Source organism: Rhipicephalus microplus, chromosome 6 (genome assembly GCF_043290135.1).
Source record: "Rhipicephalus microplus isolate Deutch F79 chromosome 6, USDA_Rmic, whole genome shotgun sequence".
NCBI classification, from domain to species: Eukaryota; Metazoa; Arthropoda; class Arachnida; order Ixodida; family Ixodidae; genus Rhipicephalus; species Rhipicephalus microplus.
In genome coordinates, this window is record NC_134705.1 from 103,674,666 (window position 1) to 103,690,170 (window position 15,505).

Consider the following 15,505-nt stretch of genomic DNA (forward strand, 5'->3'; position numbering starts at 1 on the left):
CTCCAGGGTGGTGATCCTTAGATAAGTACCGGGCAATCTGTAGCTGTCATATACCTTCCTCTTCAGCGTAAGTGGCAATCTACCAGTCATGATTTGAAAGTACCTGCCAAATGTGCTTCACCCCAATCTTATTCTTGTAGAGACTTCACTCTCCTGGTTCGACTGCTCAGTTATTACATGCTCTAAGTTGACATATTCCTTTACAACCTTCTAGTGGCGGAGGCACTGGGCTGCTGATCCACAAGTCGCGGAATCTTGTCCCGGCTGCGATAGCTGCAGTTTTTATAGTGGCAAAAATGTTGTAGGCCCGTTTGTTAAGTATTTAGTGCATGTAAAGAGTCACAGGTGGTCAATATTTTTCACTACGGCCTTTCTCATATTAACATGGTGGTTTTGCGACATTAAACCTCACATAATATTTTTCTTTACAACTTCCATCATCTGTCCATTTATCGCGAATGGACATTTATCGCGAATGGACATTTTATCGCGAATGGACATATTGTTTTCTGCAGAGACTGTTGCACATAAATTGATGCATATAATTTTCAGAGCTGCTTTTCTGCTTTCCGCGTTCATTTCAATAATCAGGAGCTTTAATACGTCCAAATTATTACGCAATAAAGCAATATAACAAGTGAAACGCTGGCTAGTAAGATAATCTTTGTTAACTCTCAATTTCAACTCTTACCAGTCTAGGCACCGAAAACCTCCTGTAAACACGTGGTGAATAGCGTCGGAAAGATTGTGCCTTCTTTAACATTCTTCGTTATTTGGAAATTCGTCGCTTTTTTTATGAAAAACTTTAGTGGTTGTGACTCCGCTGTAGATTTTTTGATGGAAGTGATTCCTAAATGAGAGAAAGAAAGATAAAAGTTAGTGTCTGCACCTAAGTACAACACATCAACAGTGGCTCACGAGAGTAGCGAATAAAGAGCAATTAAAAGCATAGTCTTATAAGTAAAAATAAGAAAGAGAAGAATGGGGACATAGTCGAAGGAGTCCGAAGACAGGGTACCACTCAGCGAGAGCTTCATGGTGTCAGAAGATGGCAGAGGACAAACCAGTCAGATAGAGCTGAGCTGTCGTCAGAGATCACGGGGGCACAAACGTTCAGCACGGAATCCAGCAAGCGAGTCCGCTGTAGAGTTATTACAGTATCTTTATGTAGGGTTCATCAGTGTCCTGATCCCGTAGTACCTGCATCATTGCTGATGTCTCACCTGAGTCGAACTCCTTGTCGTAATGTGTGAAGGCTTTCTGTAGGGGTTGTCCTATATGAATGTCTTATGTAGGGGTTGTATTCCACGCGTTTCTCTATCAGCTGATCAACAGTATGAATATGGTCTTTTGTGAAGTCGCCTTTACGAAATCCTGCTTGATCCTTCGGCTGACTTGTTTCTAATCCTATGTTTACTCTGTTAGCGATTACCTGTGTAAATAGCTTGTATACGACGTAGAACAAGCTAATGGTCCCCTAATTCAAGTCCTTATGGTCCTGTTTCTTATGAATGGAAATTATAGCATTTTCCGAGATTCCGATACCCTCTCTGTCAGAAGACACTTTATAAACAAGGTGGCCAACTTTTTAAACACACTCTGTCGTTCATCTTTCAGCAGATTATTAGTTACCTGATCCTCACCAGCAGCTTTGCTTCTTTCCTTTCCCGCGAAAGCTTCCTTGAATTCTTCTGTCATTAATGATGAACTGTCATCTGGTTTACCGCTTGTTCTTCACTAAGAATATGGTTTTGCCGGCTACTGTACAGATCTCTGTAAAACATCTCGGTTACTTTACGTATATTGTATCAATATTGGTAATTGTTTCGCTTTCCTTGTCCCTTTGTGCATACATCTGGTTTTCGCCGGACAATTTTGACAGCAAAGCTCTCTTATTTCACCTGTGCCATCGTTGCCGTAATCGTCGCTATGATGATGGTAGTAGTAGTAGTAGTATAGTAGCAGCATCCGCCAAAGTGGCACTCGTTGCAAAAGAAAGGGTAACAGAAGAAAGAAAAGAGATTCCTGAGGCCACGCTACCACTGCGAGCTCGAACTAAAGTCTTAAGAAAATCAAGTAATCACATTTATGACTCAAGGTGCTAAGTCCTAAGAAAATGATATGCGCTTTCCTTGCATTACTGGGACACCTCATTGTAATAGGTCAAAACAGAGAAAAAAAGACAAGAAAAGAGGGAAGACAAAATTAGGTTGGTCAAATATCCGCTGCTGTGACAGTGAATCGAACGACGCTAGAGCTTCCATGGAATTTGATTGCCTTAAAGAAAAGTTCACATGAACTTGCGAGAAACCACCAGACCCGACACATTCACTGAATGACCAATGTACGAGCACGTAGGGCTTGTAGTCGCTATAATTTTAGCGCTAAACAGTATTCAACAAAACTTCCAGAGAACAGAATGCAACTCTCTTTTCACCAAACCACAGGTGACATTTCATTTTGGAATAAAAGTTCCTAAAGCCCACACAATGTTCATTGTAGCTGTCGTACGTCTTCATTAGTCATCATAAGAGCTGTGGCTTTACCCTAAAGCTCCCTCTCTCCCGGCCTGAGTATCGTTAAACGTTGCGCCCAAACCGTTCGTAGAATACAAGCAGCGCGCATACTAACCACGCGCAGGAGGCCGTGTACCGCTTGCTTCTCTACTCGAAAGTAACTCGAACTTGTACGGTGCAGCGCTTGAACATCTATCAGTCGGTATTCACTTAATAAAATAAAATGATGTAGACTTGCTTTCAAGGAGCTTCGCTCCACCATCAGAATTCACGTTCTATTCTGCAGTATTTTTACAAACAGGCGGACTTCGCGCAGCCACATCCTTCTTACGCAACGGACCACATTATGATTGAGAGAACACACTAATGGGACAAGACATATTGCGGAAATATGTACGCAGTACTCTTTCCATGAGGAAACACCAACTTCCCTATGCAAACGCCACATATAAAAGAAAGCTCGAGTTGCTCTAGCTTTTGTCAAGAACTACTTGCTCAAGAGTGCAATAATGTGATCAATCGTGTACTTAGGTCAGGAATCAAGCATATTATATTCAAACATGCACTTTACGCCAACCATGTAAGCTTCAAAATGCTACAAAATAAGCCATCGTGTTTTTCAATAGATTAGGTGCATTATATGAAATCAATATTTGCTGCTGAACTCGAAATATTTCTTTCATGACATTTCAAAACATCGTTTCCTGCATCATCTTTCACTGACAACCTTTCTCTACTGAAGGAATGTATATTTAAAACGTCAATCAAATCATTGAAAATGTTTTGGGAACTCAAACTCAAATTATTTGCCAAAGTTTCATAATGGTGTAAACTTTCAATCACTGAATATTATCTGTATATATGCCGTATGCATATATTCATGTGCTTGTTTAGATAATAATTAGAGTTAAATTTAAGTGCCGTAGTGTTGTCTTATTTATGACACACCACAGCTATTCAAGTTGAAAAAGCGAGATTGTTGCACTTTCTTGGCAGACCATTGTTGGCGCAAACCTAAAAAGCTTCGAAAAAAAGACTCGGAAAAGCGCACTTTTTACTCGCAACTGAATTTTTTTGAACAGGAGCTCGTCTTATAAACTCTCACGCATGCGTACAACTACAAGAACAGACCAACCAACTATACTAGCAATCTATCAGATAGAAAATCGAATTCATTATCATAAAATGACAGAGATTGAACACTGATACATTGTTCGCCAAATTGTCTAATAAACATTGCCTCTGCCAATTCACTGCCACTTTGTCTTTGCTTCTTAGCAATATTCTCGTACGTTGCAGTAGCGGTTCACACGGGCATTCCTTACAATGATGCGGCAAACGCGATCCCGTGCCGTTTCTCATTGACAGTGAATGTTTCCTTAAGCGATCGTTTATACAAAGGCCCCCGTGTGCTCAGATTTGGGTGCACGTGAAAGAACCCCAGGTGGTCAAAATTTCCGGAGCCCTCCACTACGGCGTCTCTTATAATCATATGGTGGTTTTGGGACGTTAAACCCCACATCAATCCATCAATATACAAAGGCCAATTGGCCAATGTACACCTTGCCACAACTGAGCAGGATCAAGTAGACAATGCCTACCACACAATTAAAAAACTTCCTTTCGTGCTTCTTTAAACAATGAGCACTGGGTTGGCCACACGAACGAGCACAAATGCACAAAGCCTCCGAGTTGCCGAGAACATGACAGGGACATCAAAACAAGAGGCGACGTGCTTCAATGAATGACCCTCTATGTGCACATACGGAATGACAACAGGTCGCTTCTTCTGTGTTTTTTCCTTTGTGCCAGAATCGCCGTTGGCGTCATGTCGACATTTTCTCAGTAAAGCTTCGCACACTCTCGTTAACACCAACCCAGGAAAACCCGCAAACACGAGCCTGGTTATTTGCTCCCTGAAACTTTCATCAAGGACGTGGTGGCAAGACCTAGTAAGAGCCAACTGTAAGCTCGTACTAGCAATGGCCCTTTTACTACTTTTTACTACGTCGAGTCTCTTCTTTCGACGTCTTTGAAGTTTTCGCCTACGATATTCTGCACAGTTACGCACCAACTACCCCGACAACATACGTTACTGCACTTTCTTTCTTTTTTTAAAACTTACTGAGCCATTAGTTTCTGTTTATGTGTGATCAAACTTGAACTTCACGTGTTGTCTACTCACATATATTATTGTATTGCCCTGCACATTTTCCTATCCCTGCATATTCCGGGAGGCCATGATGCTAGCCAAGCCCATGAAGAGGCTTCTCAACCCCAGCCCTCAGCATCTAAAATGATAGAACGTTGAAACGAATAGAGTTTGAAAGTTTCAAAGCAAGAAACGAAAGTCAACTACTCCTGATAAAATTTTTGTTGTAAACATCACGACCTAAACGTGTTTTCAGAGGCTTTCAGATGTGTCTTTTTTCAAGCGTGCATTGCATATAACGATAGAAATTTTCGCAACATCTGGGTGTATATGTTTAGAAATAGTATGCGGTCATCATCTGATGCATCTCATGTCGCTTTGCTTCATGCATTCAAAACGATAACGCATAGAGTCTCAATGTGATAGTTCAGCGATGATACGGAAGATGGAAGTGAGAACGAGCAGTGATGTAAGGGGGAAATGGAGGGAATAGCGGTAAAGCTAGAACAGCCGTCTACGCCGCCACATCTACGTCTGTCGTAGATCCAACTGACAGAACAGCAGCCACCATCAAACTAGAATATATATAGTGAATGCACTTAAATTGGTTGTTAGTTGTGGAGCTAAAAGTCACGCGCCCATTTTTCCGATTATTGCGTAGTACTAATAAGTTTTAACTGCTCAATGAACACTTATGTTCAAGCAGAGTTTTAATTGAAAGTACATGCCAGTGTTGCTTATTCTTGATTGTTGTGTTGTTCTTTTTTCAGCCTCAATCTCCCTCAAATTTCCCATTTGTTGGTCGTAGTCCGAGTAGCGTAAGTGTTTCAATTTTCCGCTAATTTGAACTAATACATGAAGTCTACCTAGTGTGCATTAGGAAGCGGTCACACAGCACTGTGGGGCGAAAAGGCATTTCTATGACAATAGGCTCATTATTTTGGTGTGAAATTACAAGTAAAGTACTCACAAAATAAAACAAGAGATTTAATTTCTGTGTCAAAGCTAGTTTGTACAGTTGCTTCAAACCACGTGAACTTGGTCTGTAAAGGTAAAGTTGGCTATGATGTTCGTGTTCCAGTTAAATTTTTACAAATATTAGTCGAACTGGTCACGATCACACACATGCTTTAACCCTTCATTTCTCTAGGACAGATATTTAAAAACACTCATTTTTTTCCAGGACAGTGTCGGAGTGGAACTCTAGGCATGAAAAGAATGACCCTTAAGTTACCACAATGCCAGAGTTAGGTGTTATGTTTTGATTTCGTTGGTTTTTGGTAGGTTGCGTTTTGATTTTGTATTATTTTGTATGTCGGAGCGGAACTCTGGGCATATAATGAATGACCCTTATTTACAGTAATACACGCGTTAGGTGTTGTGTTTCAATTTTGTATATTTTTCTTCAATTAAGTTACTTCTGTTGGAACTACAGCACTGCATTTTTTTAGAATGCAGTCTGAGTGCCTTTACTCAGTTCAGTGTAAATATTTGCGCATATCTTGTACTAACTGTATTGATATTTTGGTATTGTATTTTTAGTGTACTATGAGTGCCCTTCCTGCAAGGACCAAATTCTGGTCTGCAATGTGTTTTAAAACAAAATAAAAGATAAACTGCAAGTGGTGACAAAAAGTATTTTCGTTACGTAGTGCCATGTTCTTTCATTTTAATCTGTGAACACTGCACAAGCCATCAGAGAGAGAGAAACGAGAAAAAGAGGAAGGCAGGGAGGTTAACCAGATGCTAGTATCCGGTATGCTACCCTACACTGGGGTTGGGGAATAGGGGGTGGAAAGAGAAAGGGAGAGTTAAAAATAAATAAGAGAAAAACACCGACACACACACACACACACACAATCAGTCCCTACAAGCCATCAGAAGAAGAAATAAAACATGCAAAGCAACAACACAAATGGCCTTACATGAAAATGATGATTCACAGCCAGATGCATTGGCAAAAGCAGTTTAACTGCTTAAGGAAGAATTCACAATGCTCAACTCCAGCATAACGTGTCTTCCTTCATCTATTTCACAATAGATGCCTTGATGTCGAGAAATTAATCGCAATAATACGACTGATGAAGTCTTTTACACCAGCCAAACATAACCAGTCGTCGCACAATGCGAATAGCGTAGCGAGTAGGATGTCCAATGATCCGACCCATCACAAAAGCTTGTTCTTCCTCTTTCAGTTATGGCGTATACTCACTTCAGCCATCATTCGTCATTGTAGTCAACCACTGCATGAACAATTGCCACAAGATTCCTTGCAAGTGATTAGCGCAAAACATGCTTCTCAGAAGAATGACAGAAATAGCATAGCGCATGCCGCCCTGCTACCCAAAACATTTATTTAGAATGACCTAGTGGGTTTCAAGCAAAAGTGCTTGCAGTAGTTACCCAAGGAGTGCTTCGAAAACGCTGTGAAAGTCCGCTCTACTAACTTTCGCTGCGACTGGGCAGCTCCTTCCTCATTGGTCTGGCGTCTTCAGCAACAGTGTCAAAGTATACAGAGAAAAAGTGTTTTGGCAAAAAAAAACATAGGACAGTACTAAATGAGGAAAGCAGCCCTCTAATAAAATACTCTGTAGAGAATGAGAACTCTACACTAAGACTAACTTGCTCTATAGGAAGATACAAATCGCAGTCAAAATGAGACCGAACCCTGAAACGAGTACTCCTGAAAACAGTAGTTGTTTTGTTTTGCATTCTTTTGTGTTTGTTTACTTACCTGAGGTACTTTCAATATAGTTTTAGGAAATAGTGAGGCTCCGAAAACACGCCTCACTCTAAAAAAAGACGAAGAAGAATTATACGTATGACTAGGTGTCATTATTTTATCCACATTCCTACGTTCTGCCAATCTCAGACTACGCTTAATTGCACGTGAATGCTAACCAACTATCTATTCAATTTTGTATGGAATGCACATTCTTACACATGCTTGTTCGTAGCATGAAGTTTTAGGAGAGCTTGATTAATATATGACCAACACATTAAACAAAATGAGGACAAGCTGTGATGCGATGACTTCTACATTATGAGTACGACGCCTCAATCAAAAGCGGTAATTTCCAGGCCAGACTCGCAGCAGGCTTTGTGCACTTCTCAAATAAAAAAATGTGGTCATCAAGAAATGAATTATGAACATTGAATATGCCAAATTGATTCTAGACCAACTAACCTAATTTTTAGTTATTATAAATTATTTTATACTTTAGTAATACGTCAAAATTCATGTAAAAGAGCCATGCACCACAGGAAGCTGTTATCGGCTTACTGGGCTGATAAATTCAGCTTTAATGGCGAACAAAAACCACTATCATATTAGTATATGCTCCTCCAGTTTTCTGCGTTAGCTAATACTTATCGGCAATTACCATGCATCTTGGCATGGTTTTATTAATATGGTTAGGGACAATATACACAGCACTTACACTACCGCGAACCATACTTATTTTGCAGCCGGAACTTGGCCGAAACTTGGCATTCCCTTGCAATGAAAAAGCTTACGACATAAAATACCTATTGAGCAAAGCAACATAATTGGACCAAATATTTCGCGTGAGGCACAATCATTTGAACGAATTTTCAACAAAGCTTTTACTCGACGTACACTATGTTACACTGCCTAACTTTTGGATACCAAATAAAACCTCTTATTGATTTATTAGAAATGTTTATAACAATGCAATATTCTCTTTATTCACGTGTAATAGGGCCGAAAGTATACGTTTAATGAACTTCCATCTATAGTTATCATTTTTAACCTCCGAAACGAACACTTGCACTTCTATCATTTTTACGTGTTGTATCACCTTCCTCGTTTACGACATGACCACCTTCCGGCCCGACATTACATTTCATTTTGTATTATTCTCCTGCACAAGGCTGTCATTTGACTTTGTGTACCCTTTTCTTTCCTTCGTTCATTAACACCGCACATGAGTGATGAGTGGAATCACTTTCCTGCTAGTGCTGTCACTATGAAGGGTACTATTCAATTTAATGAAATGGTACATAGTTTCTGTATGTATTTGTTTGTTACATTCTTCATTGTATTTATTTTAACTTAACACCAACGCTATAACGTGTAACAAATGTGTACCTGACGGATATACGAAATGTTTTGCTTTCTTTAACGTTTTGTGTACTCTCATTACTTTTGTGCTGGTAGCATTTGTGGTACTTGTTATGTTTTCTACATTGTTCAAGCAATACTTGTAAAATACTTTTTATATTTTTGCCTGTAATATTCAATTTTCAGTGCTCATTTATGAGTTATTTTTTCTCTCTGTACTTTCCTTCACTCCTCTGTGTAATATCTAAGGCCCTTAGAGTATTTTAAATGAATAAACGACATAACACCATGGAAAGCGTGAATGTATCCAAATTCTCTGAAAATAAACAAGCAATTCATTGAAGCACCGCTTACAAAACTCATACATGAAGAAACTGGCAACGCTTCAATAGCATCAGTAGTCAAAACACGAAACAATAATCAATCAGCGCTAAATTGAATGTCTCGAATCTTGCATTTAAAATATGAATTATTTTGTGAAGTGTGACAAAAAACATTATCTCAACATATATATGGGTAATACTTATTTACCAAATAAATGCAGTTCAAGTGGTCATTAAATGCACACCTTGGTTTCAGCTACCAATATTTGATCTTGGTGGTGTAACATTGGGTAGCAAACAGTTGGAAGGACTATATTGCCCCCCGCTTGTAAGGTGTTTTTGAGGGCTTCTGTTTGCGTAACGCCATGGTGACTTGGGCTGCTGGACCCCGGCCCAACTTTTGGGTGCACTCGTAGGAGGTGATGAAGTTTTACTTTAAAATGCGAGTTTTAAATTGCAAGGTTTGTGATATGCGCTTGTGTGTTCTTTATTCTTAACATTGATACAATCCTTATTTCAGCCTCGATCTCCTTGAAATGCCAGAACCACATGCCCTGGTTCATCTCAGGCAAGTTTTATTTCCAAAAATCTTGGATATTTAATGCTCAAGGTATTCAGTTCATGAAGTCTGCTGGGTATTCTGAAAGAACAGCACACATACGGCTTTTATTTGCAAAGTTATTACACTTGTCAGGTATATAACAGTAAAATGGCATGCAGTAAGTGAAGACGTTTGACGCACCGAACTGTTCCCTACTAATCTAATTTCAGTTTGTCATTCGCAGTCCTTTTGTTTTTAACCCTCCCCGTTATAGCGAAACAGAGTAGAAACTATGAAATGATGGCGTTCAGCAACTCAGGTTACAAAATTATTACACCACCATTGTCTGTGACGGTGAAATCATGATGGACGCAAAGAATATATAGCTTGCGCTGGAATAGAACACACAGTTATTACCGCAAGTTGGGAAGTTATTGAGGTCACTTTATCCGAAAAAAAACACCGTGGTGCAGATGGTGGGCATGTATGCGGCCTTCCTATCTGGAGTGCTGCATGATTATCTGAAAATGATGACTCCAGACATTCTGAATGGCAGTCGCATCGTCGACTGCAGATCCACGGATTTACTCGAGACTGCTTCGGAAAAAGGTAAAAACAGGCCTGCCAATCAATATGGTACCTCTCTGCACATATCCAGTTCTATATATAATGGTGTAAATTATATATAATGGTATATAGGTTTGGAAATAATCTGCGATGGCTCAGTGAAATTCTTTTGCTGCACGGTACCATTGTATCATTCCATATTCGGTACTTATGATATGCACAGTGTCACGTCAAGACGGGCTCTCGGAAAGCCAGTAATGTGACGGGAATACAGTCTTTACCAAGAGCACTCTCGTTACTGCACGTCAGAGCAAAGATGGTGAGGATAGGAGGTGGGCGTGTTCATAGGGAAGGAGTTGAGTGCAAAGACCGTAGGCGAAGCGTAGGTAGGCGCGTAGAACGAGAAAAGCACTCGCCCAGTACTCATTGTCAAGTTCGCTGGAAAAAAGTCGAGAAAGCAATAGCTGCCTTGAGCACAAACGTTGTGTGCCAAGCACATAAGGTCGACTTAGAATGAAGACCACCGAAAACAAGTGACGTGGGTCTTAGCAAAGAAATTGAGGGAGGTAGGTGTGGGCGTAGCTGTGCAGAGTCAGGTTGATTCAGCTGAGAGAAGAAAGCGCGTTCCGAGCACAGGTGGCTATGGCCAATATTGCAAAGTATTCTAAAAGGGGAAAATTTTTGTTGTGTTTTTGTTGCCTACAACTCATATTGTTCTTTTTCAGATGCCTGCAAGGATGAAAGTCGCACGTAGTTTGGGTTCATGAACTTAATTGTTGATTATGTGGTACAGAGAAAATAAATGGGCTTCGATATCAGCGAAATTTGTGTCTTGGAGGTTGACCTTTTATACAGTGCTTTAGTGGTTTAAAGCAAAGAGAATGTGGTTCATAAACAATACACATAGGTTAAACTCACCTCCGCCATGAATAAAAATAAAAAAATCATACTTTTCACTGTGCGCAGACAAATGTCACCATTTATGTTTGTGATAATCATAAGCCTCACACGACCACTACTGAGAAAATGCTTCTCTCATGGCTCACTGACCTGAACAAACATAACTTTCTAACTGATCGGGGCATTTCTCGTGCTCCCGAACCCCATCCCACTCTTTAATATATTCTCTAAACTCATCTGTTTTATGTCTTCGTTATGTATGGCCCTTTAATTGGGATACTGGCGCCTTCTGGTCTAAGCGGAAACGACTCACACATAAAAAAGCAATACGTTGTACTGTATATGCTAAATATACTGCAAATGCCTTGTATTTATTCAATGAAGTCTGTGTCAGTCATTGGCAACATGTATTACTTTTGTTAGCGTCTTTCAGAATTCAAATTCAATAAGGGAATCATTTTATCTCTATAGCATTCTTAGGAAGCAGCACTGCATTTAAACCTACAAGATAAAAGGAGTATTGCAAGGTCGCTTTATGCAACATTCTTAGGAAGCAGCACTGCATTTCAACCTAAATGACAAAGGGAGTATTGCAAGGTTCCTTTAAGCTGACGCCTCCAAATACTCAAAGACTTTCTCCCACACATAATAAATAGATTAATTTTTAAGTTTTAGCAATTGTGCCTTTTTTCACCCAAGAATATGTATTCTCTTTATACAATCTGTATGTGGCTAGACAACAAAACTTGAATATTTGGACAAACATCATTGGTTCAGAATACTTTTTTTGTACTTTCCTTCTAATTCTTGTGTTTCTTCGAGGAGCGCATTCGTGCCTACAAATATTTAATGACACTTCTCAATTTGCCACTTTCGATCAGTATTCTTTGTCCGTTTACGTGTTTAGTGAACTTCAGGAATGCTCTCTCTTTTTCTGTCTTCTAATGCTGGCATGTGGAGCTGGACAATCTGCATTTTTACCAGAGCTTTTTATCCCGCAATTCGAAAGTCACATTGTATTTCAAAGAATACCTAACAAATGTAGAACAAGGTCATGCGCTTAAAAAACTTGAGCCTTCAATCGTTATGAATATATCCCGCATAATCTGAAAGCACTGAAGAACGATGCCTTGCGGTTGGTCCTAAATCACCGTAAGTCTTCCTAATGACTCCACAGCATCATGAAGCGCCTTGTTGGAGTTAAACTGCGTGAATTGTATCATAAACACACAAATGTGGAGGTGGGATTGCAAAAAAGCGACCTCGACTGTCCAGTGCCAGCACCATGAGAGGGAAAGAGAGAGAGGAGAGAGAGAAGGAATGTAGGAAATGTAGAGAGGTTAACTAGACTATGCGTCCAGTTTGCTACCCTACACATGGGGAGGAAGAAAGGGGAGTAAGAGAGAGAGAGAAAGATACACACGTCACATCACACACACAATCCCGAGTTCCACAGGCGGTCCCTCAATGAAGTTGCTGTCAAGTATCTCAGGAGGGCTCGTGTTGCTTTCTGTGCTGATGTGGTGCGCGGCCAGGCTCCTAAGATTTTTGCTTCATTTAATGGCTGGTCATCGAGTCTGTTCAAGGCACACTGGAGAGCCCGGCAATCTTCATCAAATTGAGCACAGTGGCACAAGAGATGTTTAATAGTCTCTATACAGTTGCAGCTTTCACACATGGATAAATCCGCCATGTCACCGCGATGGCTGCATGACTTAGTAAACGCTACCCCAGTCCACAGCCGGCACAGCATTGTAGCGTCACGTCGAGAAACCTTGGGTGGAAGTTGTTTCTGGAGTAGTTACTTAAGATTTTTAGGGCGATGATTGGAGTTAAATGGAGAATTTCAGTGCGCAAGCGTGGCATTATGCGCGATGTGACGAAGTTCTCTAGCTGCGTCTACTCTTGGCAAGGGTAATAACAGTGTGGGCGCTCCATCGTGGTCAAATCGGGCAGCGTCGTCGGCGAGGTGGTTACCACTGATGCCACAGTGGCCCGGCAATCATTGTAAAACAATGTCGTGTCTTTAATAAGCAGCGCGATGACAAATTTCATTAATAAAATACACCATCTTGTGGTAGTTTCCACGGCGCAGACTTCGCACGCATTGAAGGGCTGCCTTGGAGTCGCAGAAAATGGTCAATTTAATAGGGGATTCTTGCGTAACAAACTCCACAGCGGCTCGAAGAGTGGCAAGCTCGGATCCCGTAGATGTCGTGACATGTGATGTCTTGAATTTGACGGTGATTGATCCAGATGGTATGACAAAGGCACCTGTCGAACTTCCTGAGACAGAAACGTCCGTTTAAACATGAATTCGGTTAGCATACGACAAATGCAAAAGGTCCAGTGAGATCTGCTTGAGGGCTGCAGATGACAGGCTTGCCTTTTTAGATATCCCCGGCACTTCAAGGTGCACAGTCGGTCTTTTCATGCACCACTCTGGAGATAGTAATATGGTTGCGGGCGAGAATCTCCTCGAGATGGAATTCTGGTTAGCCGCAACAATTTTGAAAAACGCTGCCTTTGATCTTTCTAGTGGCAAGCTAGCAAGGTGGTGGTTAGGTACTCTGGATATGTGACGGATATGTGTCCGGAGTGTGTCTACAGTTATATATGTCGTGATCGGATGGTCTTTAGCAATACCAATTGTTGCTGACGCATTAGCGCACCGAGGTAGCCCCAAGCATGTGCGGAGGACTTGGCCTTGAATGCTTTGCAGGACCCTGATGTAAGTTTTTCCAGCGTCGGAAAGCACAGGCGTGCTATACCGCTGATATTCCAAGAAGAGCACTCTGTACAGCTGAAGCATAGATGACACTGATGTGCCCCACGTTTTACAAGCGAGAAATCTCATCACGTGTGTGATAGAACTGAGCCTTCTCTTCAAGTGCGAGATGTGAGCACTCCACGAGAGATCTCTGTCGATGATGATGCCCAGGAATCGGTGACGTCTCATATACGAAATGTTCACCTGGTCGATAGAAACAGGATAAGAGAGCATGGGCTTGCGGGTAAAAGGAACTAAGGCTCACTTCTCGGTGGAAATTGTGAGGCCTCGAGAATGGAGGTACGTCGACGTTATTTTTGCTATTTTCTGGAGCCGTGCGCGTACCTGGAGTCTTGTCACTGCTGAAGCCCAGATAAATATATCATCAGCGTATGTAGAGATATTGACTGATCGAGGTAGACTTTGTACAAGGCCAATGATCGTGAGGTTAAACAGCGTAGGTCTGAGGACTCCGCCTTGTGGAACGCCACGAGCGGTGCAATGATCAACGGTGTGGCCTTCCGCAGTGAGCACGAAGAAGGATCTCCTCTGTAGGTAGCTCCCAATCCATCAAAACATTTCTCCACCGATTTTAATGTTCGCCAAGGCATCTAGGATGGCATCGTGCGTTACGTCGTCGTATGCACCTTTCACATCGAGAAACATTGCAACCGAGATGCGCTTGAGGTATTTCTGCTGTTGCACAGAGGTTACAAGGTCGATGACATTATCAATAGAAGACCGGCCTCTTCGAAAACCAGCCATGGCCTATGGGTATATATTATAGCATTCAAGGTAACACTCGAGGCGTGTCAGAACCATTCTTTCGAAGATTTTCCCCACGCAGCTGGATAGCGCAATGGGTCGATATGCCGCCAGATCAAGCGGCGACTTTCCAGGTTTTAGGATTGGTACCAAGCGGCTGGATTTCCACATTTCTGGAACGACGCCATCGTTCCATGACTGGGTGTCGCATTTTAGTAGCTGGTCTCGGCCGCGTCTTCCAAGATGGCATGAAACAGTGTATGTAATACCGTCCGGCCCAGGTGACGATGAACGTCTGCAGGTGGCTAGAGCTGCATCCACTTCCTCGAGTGAGAAAGGCATATTCAGTTGAGAAAATCGTGCCACGGGAGCATCCATATAAATTTCGTCACTCATGGTAACCACATTACCAGCAATCCTCACGCAGAAATCTCCAGCAACGTCAACCTGCAGGCGGCCTTGATGGAAAGCCAATGTGCTGAATGGACGATGTTGTGGAGTCGAGCCAAGGCCACGCACCGTCTTCCATATATGGGACATAGACTTGCGAGGATCGAGTGATTCACAAAATTTATTCCACCGTTGGTCCTCCAGCTTGTTCATTCGACGTTAGATTTTCTTTTGTAGACGTGGAGCATCTCTGAGGTCATGAATCGAATTAGTGCGCCTGTACCTTCTCTCCGCCCGCCTACGAATCGTTCGTAGTCGTTCAAGTTCTATATCAAATTCTGTACGCTTTGATGCCTATTTAAAGGCGCACGTAACCCCTTCCATCACATTTTTCATTACCTCCTCGAGGCTGCACGTGATATCATCGCACGCCTCTTCCACCCTTGCCTTGTACATTGTTCAATTTACTCTTCTGTTAGTTGATCAGGAGGAATTTG

At 41.6% G+C, this 15,505-nt stretch overlaps 1 protein-coding gene across 7 annotated transcripts in view; it reads left to right on the forward strand.

The window, feature by feature from the left end:
- The window catches only part of LOC119183125 (uncharacterized), a 182,753-nt gene extending 171,746 nt beyond the window's left edge, over positions 1-11,007 (forward strand). For all 7 annotated transcript variants that reach the window (XM_075866328.1, XM_075866329.1, XM_075866333.1 and 4 more), the window contains 3 exons: positions 5,439-5,486; positions 9,596-9,643; positions 10,909-11,007. In XM_075866328.1, coding sequence (XP_075722443.1) covers positions 5,439-5,486; positions 9,596-9,610 — 63 coding nt within the window. In that variant the 3' untranslated portion in view covers positions 9,611-9,643; positions 10,909-11,007. The remainder of the gene's footprint in view (positions 1-5,438; positions 5,487-9,595; positions 9,644-10,908) is intronic.
- Positions 11,008-15,505: the final 4,498 nt, after the last annotated feature.